Consider the following 12,363-nt stretch of genomic DNA (forward strand, 5'->3'; position numbering starts at 1 on the left):
CTGTTAAATAGGGCCTGCGCTGTGTGTTCCTATAGTGTATGTAGTGTACCCCGATTCCCCACCTATGCTGAGATATAACTTACCAAAGTCGCCGTTTTCGCCTGTCAATCAGGCTGGTCAGGTCGGGAGGGCGTGGTGACATCGCTGGTTCTTCCTCAGCTTTACGTTGGTGGCGTAGTGGCGTAGTGGTGAACAAGCAGCGCGCGATCTGCGCTGTAATCCCTTGCATCGGTGGGGGCGGCCATCTTCCTGGGGCCGCGCGTGCGCAGATCGAGTGCTCTGCTGCACGGGGCTTCAGGAAAATAGCCGCGGGATGCCGCGCGTGCGCATTAGAGATCGCGGCGGCCATTTTCCCAAAGCCGAGTTTGCATCTCGGCTTTGGGAAAATGGCCGCCGCGATCTCTAATGCGCACGCGCGGCATCCCGCGGCCATTTTCCTGAAGCCCCGTGCAGCAGAGCACTCGATCTGCGCACGCGCGGCCCCAGGAAGATGGCCGCCCCCACCGATGCAAGGGATTACAGCGCAGATCGCGCGCTGCTTGTTCACCACTACGCCACCAACGTAAAGCTGAGGAAGAACCAGCGATGTCACCACGCCCTCCCGACCTGACCAGCCTGATTGACAGGCGAAAACGGCGACTTTGGTAAGTTATATCTCAGCATAGGTGGGGAATCGGGGTACACTACATACACTATAGGAACACACAGCGCAGGCCCTATTTAACAGTATTTATAGCTCAATCTCAAAAAACGGGGTGACAGGTTCCCTTTAATAATGTACTATACAGCGGAACAATAGAGCGTAGATGTTTCCAGCTTTGTCCTACGCATGCGCGTCTCTCAGCCAGCCTTGGTAGCGTTGTACGCATGCGTTGTGACCTCTCCTCCCAGCACTACATTACCCGGAAGTCAATGCGCGCGTCTTGCATTACCATATTTTACGTCACCGCGCTTGACGTTCTCTGGCTCGTGGGAGGCGCCGGTTTGACCTAGACAGCGGCCGGAGGAGAAGATGGCAGCGGCGGGCAGGATCTCCTTGAAGGTAGAAGTGACGAGGGACAGGAGGAGAAGAGGAAGGGACGCTGGTGTGTGTGTTCCCCCCGGAGGCTGCCATTACTGTCAGTGTGCTCAGCTGGTCTATGTGTGTGTGTGTGTGTGTGTGTGTGTATATATATATATATATATATATATATATATATATATATATATATATATATATAGATATATATGAAACATTGCTCAGTGACACTGCACAGATGGCGGCAGGGGCATATATATATATATATATATATATATATATATATATATACACACCACACATAGACCAGCTGAGCACACTGACAGTATATATATATATATATATATATATATATATATATATATATATATATATATATATATGGCCCCTGCCGCCATCTGTGCAGTGTCACTGAGCAATGTTTCATGTTTCCATTTTTTGGGGGGGAAATTTAATTTTTTTGATCATATTTTACCGATGTGGCCAGATCCAGCCGCCCAGGAGAACAAGCATGGCGGCATTGGGGGTCTTCACACGCCCCTGCTGCCATGTTACCCTGTAGGCGCCATGTAATTACGCCAACCCCCCCGGCGATCACTGAGTGTGAATGCCACAATCTGAGGGGTTAATGGCAGCCATGGGCTGTAGCACCAATCGCTGCTGTTAGAGGCAGATGCCGGCTGTGCGATACAGCTGACATCGGCCCTGTGTGCAGCGGGCTCGGCTGCTGAGCCCGCACCGCACACTGACCTGCGCCATGACGTATATTCCCCCCCATTATTGCTGTGGGATGTGATTATTACATGGACCGCGCTCTCTGGTAACTATATACTGATATGTTGCCCTCCAGTCCTGGGGGATAAGTGGCTGTAATTTAACATATTTGTCATTACCGGACTTTTGACCTGGATCCGCTGTCACTGAATGGTTTCTTAGAGGAGCTAAACTTTGTAAAAGTTTTAATTTTACCATCACCTGTTTATTAGTGCTGATCAATGGTGGTGGTGAGAGGGGTAGGGTCTTAAGACCCCTATAGATTAAACATCTATGGCAGGAGTAGAGCTGTGTACGGTCAATCTCGTGGCTTGTGCAATAATTCCGGACCCTTTTTTGAGTGATCCCTGGGGGTCCTGGCTCTCTAGACACCCATCGATCTCACACGCCTTTGTAATGATTGGGGTGAAATCCGATACAGATTTGCTGACAATTTTTCATTTTTGAATGATTTCTTAAAGGGATCCTGACCCTGTCATTGGGTGTTCATTATAGAAACCGACGCGTCCCACGTTATTTGCACATCTTCGCAGCTGTCCTCGGTGCCTTTGCTGACGCCGTGACTTCTACTCCTCTGCACAGCTCTGTAATCTCCACAAGTTCCCTTTAAGATCTATTAGTTGTCAGTGCCTTACTACATCACAATAAGGCGGCCATTGACGCACATTAAGGTCACTGAAGCGCTCGCTCACCTTGAAGTGCACAGCCTGGCGGAAACTACTGCTTTTCAGTAACACAATACAATGCTCACATGCATCCGATACAGTACAGCGAGCGACAGGGGAGGTTTTTTGTTACCACTTTTTTTTATGTGGGAGAGATATTTAGAGAGAGATTCTCCGGCAATGAGATCCCTCCTTGTAATCTGTTGTTAGACGGGTCACATTCAGCCTAAGCGGGTGAAGCCTGTGGGCGGGTAAGAGAGGAAGGTTTTACATTTATTACATTTCGACCTACTCAGACATAATCTTGTATTTAGATCTAAGGTGGAAAAACATCATCTCACCTCTGCGTCTTCTATTCCAGGTACGTTCCTTCAGCACAAGCGTCTCCAGACCTGTCGCCAAGTTGGTGAGGGTAAGTCTACGGCGAGCCCGCCATTCTCTGCGATATGAACGGTTTTTGTTACTAATATGCTGTACCGCTAATTCTCAGTCTTCACTCCCGGGATCATGGTGGCCACTTGCTGCCCACCATGGTGAGATTTCATCACAGTGACCAAATTTGAGAAAAAAATATTTGCAAGACCCTGGTCCGGCAGCCACGTTGGTCACGCGGGACCAAAGCCCTGCAAACCTCCTCCTGTTTGTGGGCATCACCGGGGCCTCTGCTGATTTTGTAGTCTCTGTGTGTGATATACACATGACATCGCAGCTAATCAGAAGAGGCACCAGTGATACCGGCAGGTAGATGGAGACCCATAGGGCTCGGTAGTTGCTGGACCAGGGTCCTGTGAATCTTTTTTGCCCAGCTCTAATACTGGCAGTACACAGGATAAATATTTTTATTTTTTTCTTTGCTTCGAATACTGACTAAATCTGCAGTGTGTGACTAAAGGTACCGTTACACTAAATGATTTACCAACGATCACGACCAGCGATACGACCTGGCCGTGATCGTTGGTAAGTCGTAGTGTGGTCGCTGGGGAGCTGTCACACAGACAGCTCTCCAGCGACCAACGATGCCGAAGTCCCCGGGTAACCAGGGTAAACATCGGGTTACTAAGCGCAGGGCCGCGCTTAGTAACCTGATGTTTACCCTGGTTACCATTGTAAATGTAAAAAAAAAAAAACACTACATACTTACATTCCGGTGTCTGTCGCGTCCCTCGCCGTCAGCTTCCCTGTACTGTGTAAGCGCCGGCCGTAAAGCAGAGCGGTGACGTCACCACTGTGCTCTGCTTTACGGCCGGCCGGCGCTGACCGTGCAGGGAAGCTGACGCCGGGGGACGCGACAGACACCGGAATGTAAGTATGTAGTGTTTTTTTTTTTTTTTTTTTTTTTTACATTTACAATGGTAACCAGAGTAAACATTGGGTTACTAAGCGTGGCCCTGAGCTTAGTAACCCGATATTTACCCTGGTTACCAGTGAACACATCGCTGGATCGGCGTCGATTCAGCGATGACAGCGGGTGATCAGCGACCAAATAAAGGTCCTGATCATTCGCAGCGACCAACGATCTCCCAGCAGGGGCCTGATCGTTGGTTGCTGTCACGCATAACGATTTCGTTAACGATATCGTTGCTACGTCACAAAAAGCAACGATATCATTAACGAAATCGTTATGTGTGACGGTACCTTAAAGGGCCACTGTCACCCCCCCTCCAGCCGTTATGAACTAAAAGAGCCACCTTGTGCAGCAGTAAAGCTGCATTCTAACAAGGTGGATCTTTTAGTTTTGTGTTCAGGTGTTACTAAAATTAAGCGCTTTGAAACTTTGCAAAAATACCTATCTTTGTCCACGGAGGCGGGTCCTCAATCCCCAGCTTGAACGGTACTCTGCCGGCACTCACATCTTCAGGGGCTTTCGGCGCCGCCCCCTCCGCGCTGTTTTCTCTTCAAATCCGGCGCCTGCGCTGTGTAAATGTTTGTGGGGCAGGCGCAATAAGCTCTGGCGGTCTGACGTCCCAGCCAGGCTTGGAGACTGCGCCTGTGCGGGCAGTGCGGCCACCCACCTCGGTAATCCCTGCCCCGCACTGTGTTATGCATTATGAACAGTGCAGGGCTAGGATTCCTGGGCATGCGCACTGCGTGTGTCAGACTGTCACCCAGGTCCCCCACCTTACAGCGTCTGTCTATTCAGCTGATCGTGCCTCCTCCTCCTCACAGCAATCGCCGGGACGATCAACTGAATAGACAGAGGCTGTAAGGCGGGGGACCTGGGTGACAGTCTGACACACGCAGTGCGCATGCCCAGGAATCCTAGCCCTGCACTGTTCATAATGCATAACACAGTGCGGGGCAGGGATTACCGAGGTGGGTGGCCGCACTGCCAGAATGCAGCTTTACTGCTGCACAAGGTGGCTTTTTTAGTTTATAACGGCTGGAGGGGGTGACAGTGTCCCTTTAAGGCCGGTCACTTGTACCGGTGATGTGATCACTGGAAACCACCTTCCCCTTTTAACATAAGACGCAAAAGTCTAATTTATTAAAATATAAAATCCGTTACCCCAATCGATAAACACTGCAATGAGAGAAAAAAAAATCCTACAACTAGAATTGTGTTTTGTTTTTGTTTTTTGTTGCTGAAACATCGCAAGAATGCAAACCCAACACATCGACCATAAGATGGAATCATGAAAAACGTCAGATTGCCATGCAGAAATCAAGCCCAAGAGTGGTGTTTTTTTTTTTTTTCGAATTTCCATCTTTTTCACCGCTTAATGACATAAAAAATTATATACGATAAAACCTTGGTATAATTGTCGTGCTGTAAAACTACAGCACCAAAAATTGCGTGTTTTTTTTTTTTTTTTCTCAGTTTCACTGCACTTTCATTTTCCCCCCCCATTTTCCAGTACATTGAAGGGTAAAGAGCTTTGAAGTGCACCAATCTACAACTCGTACCGCAAAAAAACCCCTAAGCCCTCATGTGTCTGTGAAAAATTAAAGTTATGGGCCTTGGAAGTAAGGGAGGAAAAATCACCCGGTCAGGAAGGGGATAAAGTAGGCATCATCAATTTGGTGCCTTATTAGACAATCGTGACTTTTTTTTTTTTTTTTTTAAAGGAATGACGACTTCTGGCTCTTTAAAAAGTTGCAAAAACCAAAAAAAGTATAGAGCTTTAAAAAAAAAAAAAAAAAACTTGCACGAAGTTTATGAACAGCGTGCGCTATTTTAAAGAATGCGGATCAAAAATGTGTGTAGGTAGAAGACAATAAATAAGTGACTTCACCAGTGGTGATTTTGGACCAATATGTGGATTGGCTTCAACTTTATTTCATGTTACGTGACAGATATTATTGGGAAGGAAGAGTTCATTGCCTGTTTTTATTTTTTCTCCTCCAGCCGCCCATCCAGGTGTTTGGTCTGGAAGGCCGCTATGCCACCGCTCTGTACTCTGCCGCTTCCAAGGAGAAGAAACTGGACCAGGTGGAGAAGGAGCTGAACCGAGTGTCTGTGAGTATCGCTGCTGGCGCTCGTCCCCAGGCCTGGTCTGCTGAATGTGTAGACCTGACCTAGCGGATCCCTCCTTCTACCGGACGTGATTATATGTAATGCTGATACTTTTTCTTTCAGACTCTAATTAAGGATCCGAAGTTATCAACCATCATCACCAACCCCCACATCAAGCGCAACCTGAAACAGAAGACGGTCGCTGATCTACTGACTAAAGAGAAGTTTTCTCCCCTCACCTCCAACTTTGTCAGTGAGTATCCAACCTCCTGCACCGATTCATGTCTCCCAGCCCTTTATTTAATAGTCTGGAAGCAGTGAGCCCCCTCCGCTGTGAGGACGAGGCACTGCTCTCTGGAGGACGGGAACCAGCAGAATTGTATCGGTCTCATTGTAAAGAATAGCTAAATGGAGAGATGAAGATCCTGTGTTATGGAGAGTGTCGCTGAGCCCTAGATCCTGAGGCCGGGGTGTTCGGCTATCAGCCGTCCAGTTGGGAACAATCCTTTTAATGTTGAGCATTTCCATCGTTAACCTACTGTTTTTTTTGACAGATCTGCTGGCCGAGAACGGTCGTCTGCGCTACACTCCGGAAGTGATCGGCGCATTTGTTAAAATCATGAGCGCTCACCGAGGAGAGGTGTTGTGTTCTGTCACCACAGCCTCCGTAAGTGTCCTGTCTGCAGCGGACCACACGTGTTGTATAAAGCTCCGTCTTGAGGAGAGATGAAGTTATGAAATGTTTTCTACCCCGGGGCTGGGATGTGTTCATGGGGGGGAAAATTTATTATGTGAATGTCAGGTGGCCCAGACTTTTGTGTGAGATTAGAGGGCGTGAGTACTTAAAAGAATTGCCCATAGTAAGTACTCCGGATCTGTCACTTTTAAAGAGATTTTCCACTTTCAGGAAAGTGGATCCTAAGCATTGGATGTAAAATAACAGGCAGGGCTGGTACTCGCCCTCCATGGGTTCAGCTGCAGCAATGACGTCACATCGGCAGCTTGAATTTATGCAATATGTACTGCAAAATGTAGGAGCTGCTCTGTGATCAGACCACTCCAGTCCACTGCTATGACTATAAACCATCAATCTGATCACATAAACGTCTGCTTTCAGCCTCTGGATGAAGCCACCTTGACTGAATTAAAGACTGCCCTCAATGGTTTCCTTGCAAAGGGAGAATCCTTGAAATTGGAGACCAAGGTAGGTGTTCAATGATTGATGCCATCCTTCATTAGACTCCATTATTGTCCGAAGATTATCAGACAAGGTAAAAGGTTTTGGATTTGCAGCTCAGTCTTCATTAAACGGGTTGTCCAGTGAAAACGTCATCAATAGGCTGGGTGTTGATTGATTGGGGTCTGACCGCTGGACTCTGTGATGGGCAGCAAGGGGAACGTAGCAGGTGTACTGCTGCTCCTTTCATTCCTAATTGGGCTGCTGAGCGCTGCACTCGGCTTTTTCTACAAATCTCATAGAGATTGAATGGAGCGTCAGTCAGATGTCTGACCTGCTGCACCAATTTTTTTTTTTTTTTTTTAAGTATGAGGGTATGTGCACACGATGCGGATTTAGCTGCGGATCCGCAGCAGTTTCCCATGATTTTACAGTACAATGTAAACCTATGGGAAACAAAAAAACGCTGTGCCCATGCTGCGGAAAAAAAACGCGCGGAAACGCAGCGTTTTATTTTCCGCAGCATGTCAATTCTTTGTGCGGAATCAGCAGCGTTTTTACATCTGCTCCAATAGAAAACTGCAGATGTGAATCCGCAATGGAAAACGCGATAAATCCGCAGTAAAAACCGCAGTGGTTTTTCCCTGTGGATTTATCAAATCCGCTGCGGAAAAATCCGCAGTGGACCATTCTACGTGTGCACATACCCTGAAAGTTCTGCTGATTGGTACAAGTCCCATCTGTCAGACACCCATCAATCATCACGTTATCACCTACCCTGTTGATTGGAGATAACTTTCTACTGAAAAATCCCTTTAAACTGAATGCAATACCTGACGCCACCCTCAGAGGGATGAGGATTCTGAAATGGCAATGTGTTAGAGCAGGGGTCCCCAACTCCAGTCCTCAAGGCCCACCAACAGGTCATGTTTTCAGGATTTCCTTTGCATTGCACAGGTGATGCAATTATTACCCCTGTGTTAGAGGAAAAAACTTCCAAATTCAGACAATCTAAGATAAAGAACTCAAGAATCTTGCTTCTCATTATCTCATCAGAGCTGTTCTTAGGTGTGTGAGCGTGCTAGTAACCGTACTGTCCGCAGGAGGCAGGATAACACGTTCTCCTCTTATAAATAGTGTAGGCATAGCTCACGCTGCTTATGACTTTTCCCACTAAAGGGGTTACACCACGTTTATAAATTATCTCCATCCCATCAGTTAGGGGGCTAACGAACTTACTGATTGCTGGAGGTTCAGCTGATGGGACCTGCACCGATCCTGACAGTGGGGCTTGCAGAGGTCAAGCATGTGCACATTCTCTCCATTTATTTTTTTGTGCAACTGATGGAAATGACCAAACACTTTTGGCCACGTTCAGTATTTCACATCAGTATTTGTAAGCCAAAACCAGGAGCGGGTGATAAATACAGAACTGGTGACGTGCTTCTATTTTTTTTTTCCTGACTGTTCCACTCCTGGTTTTGGCTTACAAATACTGATGTAAAATACTGAATGTGTGAACATGGCCCAATCCTCTGGTCCATCCAGACCTCCAGCAATCACTTCTCCTGTGGATAGATGAGAACACAAACGTTGAACAAAGCCTTTCCTTACAGATGAGCTAATAAATAGCAGAGCCTGGTCCAGCCTAGTAATCTACGTCTGCTGGATGGGAACCTGTGAACCATGTCCCGCTCATCTAATGATTTGTAGGGCTGGACCGACTTAATCTGTGTCAAGCCAAACTGGCTAATCTAAAGAGCAGCCACGAATGCTTGCAGGGCCAACGAATTACTTACTTGGTTGCTGAACCAGGGTCATGCCATTCGATTCGCTCAATTTTACCCATCATTGTGGTGTTTCCTGATAAATTATATATCATTGACTTCTGGAAACAATGTAAGTGCAGATTGCAAGGCCTTTGCCTCTGTTGCCTCATAAATGAGGGAGCCATGGCTATCAATGACTCCTTGGGTATGGGGTAAGATAGGGAATGGCGGTGCCATCTGTACTTACACAGAACACGATGTGGGGCAGATAACAACCCGAGTACATCTGCCATTAACTTTCTATGAGCATGCACTGATAACTTGTCTTTCTATTTTTTTCATATGTTTTGTAGACTGACCCCTCAATCTTGGGAGGAATGGTTGTCAGCATTGGGGACAAATATATTGACATGTCAACAAAAACCAAGATCCAGAAACTAACCAAGGTTATGAGGGATACCGTGTAAGAGCGTTGATGGTCTGTCTGATCACTAGTAACTGAATAAATCATTTTACAGAGTGTAACTTATCTCGTGTCTTGAGTGTTTTCCTGAAGATGTCCGTCCCATTGACTCGTCGCAGTCTCCTCTCCTGCATGTCTGCTGTTAGACAAGAGAAGATCCTACTGATTATACACAGCGCCTGTCTAAACTGTGTGATGGGGACAGGTCATATTTCTAATAAAGACTGTTTTTGGCCCACCAGAAGGGGCTCATTGTAGAGGAACCTGAGTGTAAACGGCCCCTTGCTTCCAAATAAACTGAAGAAACTGCATCGTAGTTCTGCTAAGTGGTAAAAGTACTGACATCTCTTCCTCTATTAGGCCGGCTTGAGCACAGACCGATAATCTGGATTAGACATGGGGACGGGGTCTCCAGACCAAAGCACAGCAGCCTCATATGCCAGTGAGTTTAATTCAGATCAGGAGGCCTGCGGCCAAAACCACACATCAGTCCGTACTGAGTTGGGCCGTGCATGTTGAATGTATGAGTCCAGCATTACAGATGTCAAACCATAAGGGTATGTGCACACGATGCGGAAAACGCTGGGGGTCCGCAGCAGTTTCCCATGAGTTTACATTACAATGTAAACCTATGGGAAACCAAAAACGCTGTGCACAAGCTGTGGAAAAAAACGTGCGGAAACGCAGCGGTTTACATTCCGCGGCATGTCACTTCTATCTGCGGATTCCGCAGCGGTTTTACAGTTGCTCCTATAGAAAATCGCAGTTGTATAACCGCAGTGAAATCCGCTGTAAATCCGTGATAAATCTGCAGCAAAAACGCAGTGTTTTTGCCCTGCAGATTTATCAAATCTGCTGAGGAAAAATCCGCAGTGGACCATTATACGTGTGCACATAGCCTAAGACTAGGATATGCAGTTTTTCAGGACATCTCAAGACGGCACACCAGGATGTAGTCCTTATCATATAGGGACAGGGAAACTCCAGTCCCAAGCAGGTCTGACGCAGAGTGGACACATCAGCGAAAGGATTACCTGCCGAGCTCGGAGGGGATCCATCCTTTCCCTTCCTTCTCTGAAGAGGCTCATGGCTGATACCTCACTGGTTAGGGGGTCCCTGACCCTGGTCCGCAGAGTGGGAAGTGGCTTATTTGCCGCTTCTCTCTGTGGAGGGCTCTCAGCCTCATGCTGCAGCTTCCCCAGGGTGGAACATACTGCCGGATTACAGGGGAGGCAGGACGCTCCTACATGTGCAGAGACAGAACAATTCCTGGGCAGTCTTTATGATGTTGGTTGGCCCGAAGATTTTCTTGAGTAAGCTCAGGAACTCTTAGCCTTAAATATCTTATTTAAGTTCAGGACAGAGGAACCCATATAGGGTCGGATTCTTCATCCAGGAAGCAAACCAGAAGATGTGCGACATGCTTAATTACCAGAGGCACATAATCGGTTATATGCGGAGTGCATCATGAAAATCTTAAAGCAGGAAAATGCCTTATTTATGGCCTACATGAGATCTATGACTGGAGAGGAGATGCAAAGCAGTCTCCAGCATAATTCCCCCCCTCAAGCGCTGCAGGGCATATCCCGCGCTAAAAGAGCTAGATGGGAAATGGAGGGGTCATCAGAAGAGGAAGAGTTTTCCTATTACTCTGACAAGGGTCAGGAGGATGCACCCAAGATCCTCTCAGAAGAAAGGAAGTATTTCCAGTTCACCACCTGACCGCACTATTGGAGGATGTCCTTCTAACCCTCAGTGGGACAGGAACAACAAGCGGTTAAAAGTTCCCTCCCCACTCCACCCACCAGTGTTTTTCCTGTCCCACTGTGGATAGGAACAGCAAGCTTATCCTCCAACTGCTGTGGAGATCGGGGGGCCCAGCCTTTCCCTTCCCCACCGCAAGACATCTGCTGATACCTGCCATGGGGGGGTCCCTCAGCCTCCCCATTGTAGCGCTGGTCCTGGGGTCAGGGTCAGGTCCATCTCCTCCATGTGGGGGGCGTGCATGGCAGCCGCTTCCAGCCTCCGAGTCCAGTGGCCGCATCACTTCCGGCCGCGACAAGCACACTCACCGGAGATACCAGCGGCAGCGCCGGCCTCAGGTGAGGCCTTGCAGCACGGTCAAGCCACGTGGGACACAGCAAGGAGGGTAGGATCAAACAGGTAAAGAAGCATATAAAAACGGGGTATGGGGATCCATGTGCGCCGGCCATCCTGATAAGGAGCACCCGACTAATGTGTCTTCATAATGGAGGAGACAGGCAGACCTGAGGGCCCAGAACAAAACACGGACACCAGAGTAGGCTAAACTATACTAGAATCTCTGTGTGTTTTAGGGTGAGCCTCCCACCCCTGCACCTGAAAAGAAAAAGTCTGGGAAGAATAAATGTCTTATTTGTGCAGCTAGATTACCAGAGAACTGGCGGAAGCCACTCTGCAAGTCGTGCACGTCTAAAATCATTGGTGAAGAACAGACTTCATTGTTAACCAATATGAGAGCAATGATACATCAGGAAGTTCAGGCATCCATCTCTAGCCTGAATTTTCCCTAGACCAGCCAGACAGAACCGCAAACATCGCGGAAAAGACCGAGAGAATCCAGTCCATCTTCTGATGAATAAGATACAGAGAAGACGGATCAAGAAGAAAGAGAAGAACCATTGGGAAGAGGAAAGAAATATCTCTTCTCGGCGGCAGATACGGATGAACTCCTACATACAGTATGTAACACCATGCAGTTACAGGACACTCCAGAGGAAATCTCGGGTCAGGATCAAATGTTTGGCGGTTTGCATGCGCAGGTCACGAAAGTCTTTCCGGTTAACAACCATATCCATTCCATGATATTGGAGGAATGGCAGGAAGTGGAGAAAAGGCTAGTGGTACCTAGAGACTTTAGACTCCCGTTTACCTTATAATCCAGAGGATATAAAAGTTTGGGATGAAGTTCCCAAGATAGATGTGCCATTGGCTAAAGTAGCAAAGAAGACTGCGATTCAGTTTGAGGACGCCTCCGCGTTGAAGGATCCAATGGATCGCAAAG

General features: G+C 47.6%; 1 protein-coding gene across 1 annotated transcript; it reads left to right on the plus strand.

The window, feature by feature from the left end:
• Positions 1–894: 894 nt before the first annotated feature.
• On the plus strand, positions 895–9,386 carry ATP5PO (ATP synthase peripheral stalk subunit OSCP). Its single transcript, XM_069760788.1, has 7 exons — positions 895–1,042; positions 2,819–2,869; positions 5,804–5,914; positions 6,035–6,164; positions 6,466–6,578; positions 7,029–7,115; positions 9,211–9,386. Exons 1-7 carry the CDS (start codon positions 1,013–1,015, stop codon positions 9,322–9,324), a joined length of 636 nt encoding a protein of 211 aa, XP_069616889.1. The 5' UTR covers positions 895–1,012; the 3' UTR covers positions 9,325–9,386.
• The last annotated feature ends 2,977 nt before the right edge of the window (positions 9,387–12,363 follow it).

Source organism: Ranitomeya imitator, chromosome 3 (assembly GCF_032444005.1).
Source record: "Ranitomeya imitator isolate aRanImi1 chromosome 3, aRanImi1.pri, whole genome shotgun sequence".
Lineage (NCBI taxonomy): Eukaryota > Metazoa > Chordata > Amphibia > Anura > Dendrobatidae > Ranitomeya > Ranitomeya imitator.